General features: G+C 39.1%; 1 protein-coding gene across 1 annotated transcript; it reads right to left on the bottom strand.

Annotated features, from left to right (window-relative positions):
- Positions 1-6,679: 6,679 nt before the first annotated feature.
- Positions 6,680-11,369, bottom strand: PIP5K2 (phosphatidylinositol-4-phosphate 5-kinase 2). The gene is made up of 8 exons (XM_021954249.2): positions 9,720-11,369; positions 9,445-9,609; positions 9,084-9,249; positions 8,793-8,903; positions 8,490-8,683; positions 8,271-8,404; positions 8,082-8,175; positions 6,680-7,580 (listed from the first exon to the last, which is right to left on the bottom strand). The coding sequence occupies exons 1-8, from the start codon at positions 10,895-10,897 to the stop codon at positions 7,271-7,273; spliced, it is 2,352 nt and encodes a 783-aa protein (XP_021809941.1). The 5' UTR covers positions 10,898-11,369; the 3' UTR covers positions 6,680-7,270.
- Positions 11,370-11,719: the final 350 nt, after the last annotated feature.

Below are 11,719 nucleotides of genomic sequence, written 5' to 3'. Positions count from 1 at the left end.
CCTCTCTCTGTATTTCTGTTTTGTTTTGTTCTCTATAATTTCTGATCAAAAGGTCTGTTTCAAAAATACATGAAATAGCTAGAATCTAATGGCTGCCTAAGCAATTTGATCTACTCATCAGAAAATGACCTAAAGTAAAATAAATTTGCAGAAACCCTGTTTGGGGACTAAGAATAAATCCCAGCTTGGAGTAATTAGAGGTCCATTTGGGCCAACTTGGGATTTGGGTCTTAAAATATTTCGCCCTCTCTTGTGTGGACAAGCAGGCCTCTAATTTTAGAAGATGATTATTTTCCTTTTCCTGTTTATTGGCTTTTGCCCCACTAAACTGAAAATTAAACGATCCGGATAGCGGCCCTTTGTGTGTAAATGACTAACTTTAGCATAATCCTTAATAATTATTCAACCTCATTGACATAGTAAACAAATAACATTCATGGTTGTTTGTTTTCGTAATTTTGTTGATGATGGTTGTAATAAGGTGAAAATTCACATGCCCAACACAGGAAAGTCACAAAGATTCAAATTTCACAAGGAATTGGCGCAGAATTTGGTTCCAAATAAACAACAACCTGGGCTGCATCACCAAAAGATTCATCCAACATTTTGTTCCAATCTCCTCCACTTTCTCAGCAAACAAAGATAGAGAGTGAAACATTTGATTGGAATGTTGCAGAAGTGTGGACAGGCCCACAGGGCTAGACACTGGCACTGGCAGGCTAAGGGCCTATTCTGGATTATTCTTAGCTGGTGTGCCAAGGTTTTTGCTTGCCCAAGGGCCCATGGAATCTCCATCTAATGTTGATGCAAATTTTAAAATAATGGAAGTCAGATTGGCTTTAATGGTCCCCCATCACTCAAAAGATTTAGGTGAGGTGCTCCTATATATATCCCTGCCTAATTAAGTGGTCCAAATCCAATTAGGGTTTGCTAGCATGGTGGTAAACCAAAACTGTTCATGTTTATCATCTTCATATGGTCCATATGGATTTTAGTGTTAACGATCTTACAAGGGTTCGATTTTATTTTCTATTCTGAAAGAGATATAAATCTAACTAATTATGGTGATTTTACTTTCGTCAATGGACCACTACTTGATAGATCGCTTGAGTTTGCTCCCCCATATCCACTCTACAGATCTCCTCTCTTGGTTCTTCTGGACCTCTTTGTACCTCATTGATATATTATAGGAATAAAAATCAAGAAATATTTGATGACTTGTAGAACATTATCCTTGAAGCATCATTTTCCAAATATCTTCAAGGGGACCTCACTCAAGGTGCTGCCTCCTTCAATGTCCCCAAAAACCCACTTTTAGAATATGCAACACCACCTCATGCCACATTGATGTGTAATTCAATTAGGATCATGCACATTGGGGCAGGTTGATTTTATATCTCACCTTAGAATAATTGGAGCAACCACCAATTATCCCATGAGAAGAAAGAAAAGTATATATATATATATATATTCTATCAACACAACTCATCACAAATTAAAAATGATTGCATTTTGAAGCAATCTTTTCAAGTTGGGCGGTGGGTTGATGTGGGGTTCTTTTGTACTCAACTTGAGAAACCTCATACCATATGCATATGGCATTCTTTTGTGGTGTCTCTAGACTCTCTACCATTCTCCTTTCAATTATATGGTGCAAAGTGTTTTTGATTGATTGCCATATCCAATATCCAGGCTGGCTGTGAGCATTTCTCATGGTTCAAGCAAGTCATATATGGAAGGCAAATAATGTTGGACTTCTCCTGTGGCAACCACAAAAAAGAAAAAAGAAAAAACGGCTTGGCTCAATTTCCCTTGGCATGGCAAGTGCTCTACCGCTGAAAGCTATATATACGTAAAAAGGTAGAAGAACATTATGACCAACAAAAAAGCAAGCTGAAGAAGTTGTATTCTTACTTCTTATCTTGATGATTGTATGAAAAATAGTGAAAGAACACAACCATTTCTAAGGCTTGATTACTTTGCTCTAAAAGTAGATGAAAAAGGAAAATAGTAAAGTACTTAAGTAACTAATCAGCTGTCTAGTATGACATTATAAAGTGAGTGAAAGAAGTTTAAGAGCCAGAACCCCCAACAAACTTTATTGAATTAATTCTTGAGTCCTTTTTTTTAAATAGAAAAACTCGAACAAACTGTAAAGTTAGATCTCAGGTTCACAGCCTCTGTCTGGAAAATCTTAGTAGATAATATAATACAAGTTACCCCATCACTTTTAAGTTTTAAACTATACTTAACTAACATTAGGTAAAATAAAGCAAGCAAGTTATCAAACCTTAATACCTTTGCCCAGGTAGGTAATGAGTACCTCTCTCTCTCTCTCTCTCTCTCTCTCTCTCTCTCTCTTGCAAAGTTGCAAGTATAAAACTTTTTTACATCAAAGTTGGTGTCTCTATCTTTCTTTGAGAAAGAAATAATAAGAAATACAAAAGAGTTCAGCTGAAAAATACTAATCAAGCCTTGAAGTATATTCCTGACCCTATAAACTCATGGTCCCATATCTGCAGAAAAATGAGCTTGCAGATGGAGAAGGGAACATAATGGACTGAGATGCCAAATCTAAGTAGGCCTTAAATTAGGCGACAAAATATTATGAAGAAGGCCCCGAATACATCCACAACCTTGTATATAATTGATTGATAGTAACTGTGACTTGGACATAGAGAGGTCCCATAAAACTGAACACTAGTTCATTTATCAACCACATAAAATTCAATACAAATTCCATTCACAAATGTTTTCTCAAATTATCGCTTGTACTAAAAACAAAAATAAAAACAAAAAAAGGTTATAGCCTTAAATATTTGAACAAAATAATGAAAAGGATATTGCTTTAGGGAGGAAGAATCAATGAACAAGCCGCAATGCAATTAGGCAAAATTGTCATAAAGTAAACCATTTTGTTGATTCATTAGCACAAACTGTCTAAAAATGTTCTCTCATTCAGATGCAAATTTGTTTTATTTGTTGGTTTTATAAGGGAATAATGTGTTTTAAGGTCTCTTTTCATCCTGAAAATGATATATAGGGAATGACAAACGGAAAAATAATTAAAAGTACACAATATGAAAACAAAGAAAATAGAGAAAAATAAATAAAAGAAAAGAAAAGGAAGATGGAAGTAGAGGGAGTGTCCCCCTGAAGAGGAACCTTATGTTGGGAATGAAATGGACCTTTCCCAGACCACAATAAGCAGCTTCTTAAATATCATTTCAAACTCGTACACCTATTTCCCTAATTAAAACACTTAAAGAGGCCACGTGTCACATTTTTATATATTTATTTTTCTAAACAAATTAATTAATTTTTCCGAAATGTTAGGATAAGCTTCTCAATTCTCAACTTTTTCAATGGATTGTATTATAGTAATTAATTAAAATTAGGCCTACGTGGGGCTAATTAAACTTAATAAAATGTTGCAAGTCATTGCATGACTTTTCATGATCAGATTGTGCTAATCACGTTTTTATTTTCCTGTGTTTAATTAACTTTTAATTCAATTATTGTCATCGCAACTAAGTGGCTGGAATTAAAGGTGCAAAGCACGTCGAGAGGATGTTGGTGTGTGACATTATTATTTCACTTTGATCTACACGCTTCAGTCATAATCTTTGATTTGAGACTTAATTAGGGTTAATGAGCTTCTCTCTCTCACACACACACACAATCCATTATGCTTGGAAATAGAAAGGTTGCAATCCAATCCAAATCAAACTTTTCTGCCGCTCACAAATAAATATGATTAATTTGACCTAATTAGGCCGGATAATGTTTTCAATCACTCGCAAACCACATGTTTCAAGTAAATCGTAATCATTCTTACAAATAATGCAAATTGATACTTAATATTCGAATTAACAATTCGTCTCGTACTCTTTCTATTACCATCCAACCTTCGATGTTGTGAAATAATTGTGAGAAAAATAATGCCACCAACCAAGCCATTAACTGTGTAGAGCCAAGCCACACCCTACAAGGATTATAAAACGTCTGGAAAACCAGACTTAAGACAGACACCATGATGAAGAGGTCAACTTGCTTTTCAAATTTTGCATATAATGGCACAATATCTTCGTGGGGGTGGATGAAACAATAATTACATCACAAAAAGTATTTAATTATGGAGATGGAGCTGTCTCCCTCCTAATAGGCCTCACCCTAATGTTGGGTAATGACTGTGGCCTTTACCCGACAAATGGCCGCACCCATCACCATTTTGGAAATTAAGAATTAGAGGCCACCAAGTCTTTGGGGCACACTGTTTATTATGTTTTTGTTTTTGCTTATCAGGAGTGAGACAGGGTCTCCAAAGAAAAATTCAATTCATTAAATTGTATAAAAAAAGATGCTATTGGAATTGGAACTGCATGAGGGCCTGCTCTCATAACTCCCAGTTGCTAGGAGATGAGAGAAATTAAAGTTAATCTTCACTATGTTTGAAGAGCGTAAACTCTCACACTTCGGAAACTTTGAAAATTTGACAAAATAAAATAAACGTTGCGTAAGTAAGTGGTGCCACTACAAGTAAAGATGATCATTATATTAAATCTTCTCATTGTACAAAACACCTAGAATTCGCACATTCAATCACGTAATGAGATATACAGAGACAACGAATTATTGCACCCGCAACAAGGAAGTTTTTCGGACCTCTAGAAAAGAAACCCTCAAATGGTCAAATTGTTTACCCCTTTTGTCGATGTATTTACATCTCCAATATTTATAGTATTAGAAGTTAGAACTTTTGTGTTTGAATGGAAATCCTGCAGCATATATATGAGGTCTATGGAGTGTAGACTGTAGAATGAGGCTAGTTAACATAAATATATGTCTGCAATGCTCCTGTGGGCGGTGACTTTGTCTGAATTACCCACAACACAACACAACACAAGAGTACAATTCTAATAAATTATCTTTTATTCCAAGCCTTTATTGGTCGCAACATAATAAACCCACGAAAAACAGAGCAAGTGTAGAAGAACAGATCTCCATTTGACAGATGAAATCTCCGTACCCTCTTTGAACAAAAATAAAACGTTTTTTTTTTTCTTTTCTCTTATGCTTTTTAGGCATGCAAATTGTAATGCCCACCTTAGCCCATGTAGCTAGCCACTCAGCCCTCTCAAGTCTCACCCACACGTCAGTCTTTGATAACTGTGCATGCAACTTATTTGGTTTCTTTTCTGTTCTCTCCTACTCTCTGCCTCTTTTTCTGTTTCAAATACTGTTTGGATGTCAAGAAAACTGGTGAGAAAATAGAATAGTGTTTCTTTTCAACTGCGCAGAGAAAGGGAGAAACTAAACCAAGTTGCAGCAGCACTCCTACTTGGTTAATTACCCATTTGATTTGATTCTAGATGCACACCAGTCAACTTGACCTTTATTATATATATAAGTTGACTGAAAAAGAAGAAGGGGTTCAAATGCTTTCTAATAATGTGTCATTTTGTTGAGCTAATACCAGAACATAATGTCAATGTGGTTGGTGAAATTTTGACAAGATAAAAAGGATGTCTTTATTTTATACAAATAACCAACTAGTGTAGCGGTTCGAAGCAAATTCGCAAACAAAATTAAACATGCTCTATTAATATTATGTAGCCTCTCAATAACCTTTGTGTTTGTCTATCTTTTGTGCATCTTTCTTATTAGTCCCTTTCTGTTTTGATTATTAGGTCTATAGGAAGGTTGTGTTTGGTTTTTCATCTCTCTAGCTACTACCTTTTATAAGTTTGTTAAGATTTTGTATGGATTTAAAATGATGTAAACAAACAAGCATTACAATACATTTAAAAAGGTAGTTATGATTGCTTCTTCAACCGTATGGGTTGTTGGTTTCAGGCTAATTTCTTTAAGTTTGAAACATATATCAAAGCTCATCACTCTGACTTTCCCACCACAACCCACAAAACCAAATGGTTAAAAAATCACGTCACACCCAAAACAAAGCAAAAAGGCAAAGATAGAAGTTTCAATTTTAAATAGGATATGCAGGCAGATCATCATTCATCATAGCCATAGACCATGGCGGCCAAGGCATGGCCATTGCTAACAGCAGTAGATCCTGCTTTGGGTCTGAGCTATAAGACTCTAGCTGGTCCCAAAAAGGGCTTGGTCAAAAAAGAGACACATAAACCCTACTATATATGAGGGCTCGACTCGACCCTTTCTTTCTCTCTCTTCTTCTCTATCTGCAACAAAACTTTGACCTATTTCTCTGCAAAGTGAAAAAACAATTGCACAACTCCCAATGACCTAATTTTGTAATTTGCATTTGTATCTGCCTCCTCTTAAATTTTATGCATTTACCATTTGGTTTGGTCAATGACTTCAAATGGGTCGTTGTTTTTGTTCCCACTTCCCACATTTGCTTTGACATGTGAATAATTTTAGGTTTTGAATTAAATTCCAAAAAAGTGAAAATAACATTTCTTGAGGAAACAGTGGTAAATAAAAGGGCAGGAAAGGCAGTAAACAAAGTAGGCAAAAACAAGAAGAGCCAGCGCATCTGTCTCTTGCTTTCTCTGCTTTTCATGCATTCCTAATACCTCCTGCCCAATGCTCTCCCTTTCACTGAAAAAGCAAAGCAGTGACCCCATTTCTACTCCACATTGCAACCCCGTTTTTTATACATCTCTGAGAGAGAGAGAGAGAGAGAGAGAGATTCCTGTGGGGCCTATTGTGGCATAGATGATTCAAACATTGTCTTCAAAATATCACAATAAAAATTCATTCAATTGCATAAGCTATGATCCATCCCCTTTTTTTTTCTCTATAAACCCTGTACACTTTTTGTTATTCCAAGTCCCCTCCCCCTTTTTTTTTTTGAATCTTCTCTCTGGGAAACATTTTAACTCTGTTCCCTAGACCTATCTTTCAAATCTTCACATTCCTTGATTACCACAAAAATTTCACCTAAAGGGGAAAAAAAAAAAAAAGGAAAGAATAAGAAAAGACATCAGAACCCAAACCTCCCTCTCCCTTGAATGTACAAGCACCCAAACCACCCCCAACACCAAAACACCTTTGGCTGTGTTTTCAAAATTCAGCCATAGGGCAGCACCCAACAACAAACCACAGAGCTTCCGTCATTCCGCCACAGTTGCGGTCGTGCCGTCTCTGAATTTACCCCAAGTCTTTTTGCTCCATACCCCCATTGGAGCTGCTTGCGCCTTCTCCCTCAGAAGAGGATCAAATGTTGAATCTTCTTAATCCAACAGTACTGGTTTCCATTCAGAAATTTCTCATTTGAAGACTACCTATCTTCTATGAAAATTCTTCCAATGAAATCCCTGAACCTCTTCGAGTAAAGCTTTGGATCAACAGCTGAGATCGAACTTGGGTCAGCTTGCAAGGATTTATATGCATGCTCTAACTTCTTGCTGATATCGTAGTCTTGTAAAATGTCAATTATCCCAAAATAGAGGACTACATCGTAGATTTCACCGCTGCGTGAAGGGGTCAAATGACTGAACCCACCAGGGGTGTACTGATCAAAGTCACTCTTTCGAGTCATCCGCTCTGCCCTAGCAGGCATATTGGCTCCTAAACAGATCAATGGTTTCCTGATAGAGGACATGTTTTTCATATCAGTTTAGAACATATAATTCATACACTAAAAGACGTAAAATCCATTTCCCACTAAACTAGAAACAAAATTAGGCCATTCAAGAATCCTCGTTGCATCAAAAACCCACCCACTATTCACATCTGTATTGTGTCAATTTTCCTATGCCTCAATTTTCGTATTAAAAGTAATCTTATTTTTTCCCATTGGGAGACTTGGCTAGAGATACTGATTTCATTTGGGAAATGAGCCAATTATTGAGTCAAAACAATCCAGGCAACCTTATTCTTATCTAGGAACCCACAGGCAATTGCTACCTAATGGATACCCTACGAATTCAATGGCAGAATTATTAGACAACCCATTGCCATCAAAACTGCATTGACAAAGCTCAACCACATTATCTTTTCCAGAAATCTTTGTTAAATCAATTGCTTGGAAAGATTTGGTTGTATAGGTTAAACTTGAAGAAAACAAGAAATGAAGAATCAAAACATACCGGCCAGACAAAACTCGATCCATGTCTTGTAGCTCCGCTTCAAGAAATCGACACCCACGCATAAACTTTTCATTCTGATATGAATCCTTTTGGCCTGCAAGGGACACAAACACTTAATTCAGCATTCTCATATACCCACAAAAAAATTAACCTACAAATCACTGATGGGAGGAGGGCATTGTCAATTACCAGATCGCAAAATAAATGGTGACAGCCCCATTTTGTCATATGTATTGCTGCCATCATAAAAATGAACACCAACCAAAAGACTATAATCCATGATTCTCTCTGCTTCCAGAAATTGACAATCTAGATCAATTTGCCTGCCAATGTTCATACTAGTTAATAACAAGCCAAAGAGATAGAATTCAATCAATGGGGATAAAGTTGCTTCTTCTAGGGCCTTACTTCATAAGGTCTTGGAACCATTTTCCTTGGAGGCGAAACACAAAATTAAGATCCAAGTCCTTGAGAGTTGTGATTTCATCAATTTCACCCTCAGGCTTATCAGTTGTTCGACCATGGGATGATCCCTTTAGGTCAAATCGTCTATGTATTCTGTACTCCGAGCAGAACAAATTGCCCATCACGATAAACCTTGTCTGATTTCCAATCAAAGAACAACTAGTTAGATATTAAAAAACACATCCATCATTCAACACAGGAATTGATTGATTCTAAACCAGGCAAACTGGTCTCTCTGACTCGTACCTTCTGGCCGCCGACAGGTTTGACACAATGCACACCATAGAATTTTGTCACAAGAGAATTTTCATACCGAGAAACATGTCTGTAATAACTCTGAAGCATCCTAATAAGCACCTGAAAACAAAATACAAGCCATCAGATCAGTTCAGTCCAAATGTTGTCTAATTAAGAAAGTAGAGTGGTAGTTACGGAACAAAAAATTTGGCAAAGCGCTGATTATGCCACAGAAATGTCCTTTTGTCTCCAAAAAAGTAAATACTGATAATAAATAAGTCAAACAGGTGGGCAACTAACCTTGACTTCTGATTTCTTGACTGTCTTTATCATAAATCTATCATCCTGAGTCAGGTAAAAGAAACTTCCACTCTTCCCTGGGGAAGAAAGCTCCCTAAGGGCATCATTTCCACAAATAGCCAGCATATAATCTGCAGGATCTACTTGGAATAGCTCCCTCAAATGTCTGAAATAACCAATTGAGTTTTTAGTAACAACACTCACAATCAAAGAAGAAGAAGCAAACAGTTGTGGCTTGTTTAGCAGAGCTTCTAATTATAGTATTTTAATTACATTAACCTCTAATAAGAGAAAAAATGGTCAGCCAAGAAGAAATAATCAACCAAAAGATAGAACTAGAAGTTAAATAGCATCAAGATACCTGAACACCACAGGACAATAGTCCTTCCACCGAAACTCAAACGACTGATGGGGCGGCGTTTTGTTCGATCCTTCCGGTGGAAACCTGGTCCAGAACTTCTCTTTGGGATCGAAATCACTGGACTTAAGATCCCTCACTATCGAAGCATGCTTCCCAATTGAGTATCTAAAAACCCAAAACACCACAACATCAAACACCAGCCTCCATTGATAAAGAAAACCCATAAGCAAAAAATCACTCCACGACTTGTAAAATCGGAAAATCAGAAAAAGTACCTAATACCCAGTTGAAGATTGAGCATCAAATCGTAGTTCTTATGCCCTTTTGATATGGTCTGGCCAGGCTTCTTGGGCTCGCCAGAAAAACAACAGGGACTTCGCCGGAACTTGCCAAACCCATCTCGATCGAAACCTGTGCCGTTTCTGTAGAACATGGAAGCCTCCACATTATCGATAATATCACAAGTAATATCCCCAGCTTCCCCATCAGACTCCCAGATACAAATCCTGGGAAAAGTCCTCTCCGCCAAGCTCCCTCTAGCCCCATCCACCGACGAAACGGAGCGTTTTCGCATCGTAATCGTCAGATTCTCAGCCCCAAAAGCCCCAATGTCGGTCAAGCTCTGCTCCTTCCCGCCATTAGCAGGATAAAAAGTACCGTTGAGCTGATGAACCTTCAGGTCCTTGTTCCACGTACCCACATAGCAGCTCCCGTCCGGCCAAGTGAAGATTCCGTTACCTTTCGGAACGCCGTTTTCCCATTGCCCGTCGTATTTGTTCCCGTTCGCCCAAATCAACACCCCGCGACCCGAAATGACGCCGTTTCGCCACTCCCCTACATACTCATTCCCGTTACCCCAAACGTACCGTCCTTGCCCGTCTTGGACGTTTCGTTTCCAAGAGCCCTCGTAGAAGTCGCCATTCGCGTACCGTTTCTGCCCGAACCCGTGCTTCCGATCCGACGACCAGGAGCCCCGATACGTGTCGCCATCGGATCCGATGAACGTCCCGGAACCCTCCATCCGACCCGACTTGAACTCGCCCTCGTACGTCGCGCCCGACGGCCACGAGAACTTGCCTTTGCCGGAGGCCTTCCCTCGCCGCCACTCGCCTTCATACATGCACCCGTCGGTCCAGAGGTACTTGCCCGATCCGTTTGGGACCGACCCGGAGAAGCTCCCGATGTAGAGATCTCCGTTCGGCAGATGCCTCTCAACGCTGGACGACGTCGTCGCGGGAAAGGCCGCGACGGTCGTTATCGTCGTCGTAGTCGTTGGCGTCACTCGGCGCGTCGCCGCCTGGGATCGGCTGCGCCCGATTCCAGCAACTGCGGCCGGCGCCACCACCAGCTGTGGTGTTTCTCTGTCCCCCTTGTGGTCCTCCTCCCCCGACTTCTTCTTCTTCGTGTGGGAAACGACGTCGCTCGGCGATTCACATAGCAGTGCTTCACGCATTTTCGTCTCACATATATACACACACCCCAGCCCACAGCACAAACTGTCACACAGCTCACAGGCACAGCACACAGCTCTTAACTCTCTGGTCTCGCTCTTGGGTCAGTCCGGCAGCATTAGGGTTGTCTCGGAGGAGAGGAACTCGCCGGAAAATGAAATCCGGTGAGCATTTCCAGCGGAAGCTATCTCTGTGTGTCGCTTTTGCTTTTTGTGTGTTTTTGGTATTTGGGTTTCTCTTTTGTCTTTGTTGGGGGGTCTTTGGTTTTCTCTTTACTATCTACCTCTCTCTCTCTTTTGAGTGCTTTGTGTTTGGGAAAATAGGTGGGAATGGGAATCCCTACAAACCAACACAAGGCGCACAGCAGAGAAAAGGAGAGAGAGAGAGAGAGAGAGAAGAGCGATAGATAGTAAAGAGAGAGACCCAAAAACAAAAACAAAACCCAAAAAATAAATTAAAAAATGAAAATGAAAAATAAAAAAGTGGAAGACTGAAGAAGAAGAGTATTGATGAGCCGGCTTTTGCCTTGGGAACGTTGCTGCAATTGAAGCAGAAATTTTAAAAATAAAAAAAATAAAAATATATATATACCTATTTGCCATACTGCCAGCTCAGCTGCTTATTTTTTTAAATGACTAATTTGCCCTTGACTGGTCCTGTCCCTCTCCCCCTACCTCCGTCGTTACGCCATTTCGTCGTGACGTGACGGAATTGCCTAGGAATGGGAAGATTCAGCCCTGCCGATAAGGCCGTTGTACATTTACGTAATTTAATTAAACCCTCGTTTGCCCTTGTCTTTTCGTCGGATTGGAATTTCAAAATGA

This window comes from Prunus avium, chromosome 1, assembly GCF_965620075.1.
Source record: "Prunus avium chromosome 1, drPruAviu1.hap1.1, whole genome shotgun sequence".
NCBI lineage: Eukaryota > Viridiplantae > Streptophyta > Magnoliopsida > Rosales > Rosaceae > Prunus > Prunus avium.
This window is presented reverse-complemented; position numbering and strand designations above follow the sequence as displayed.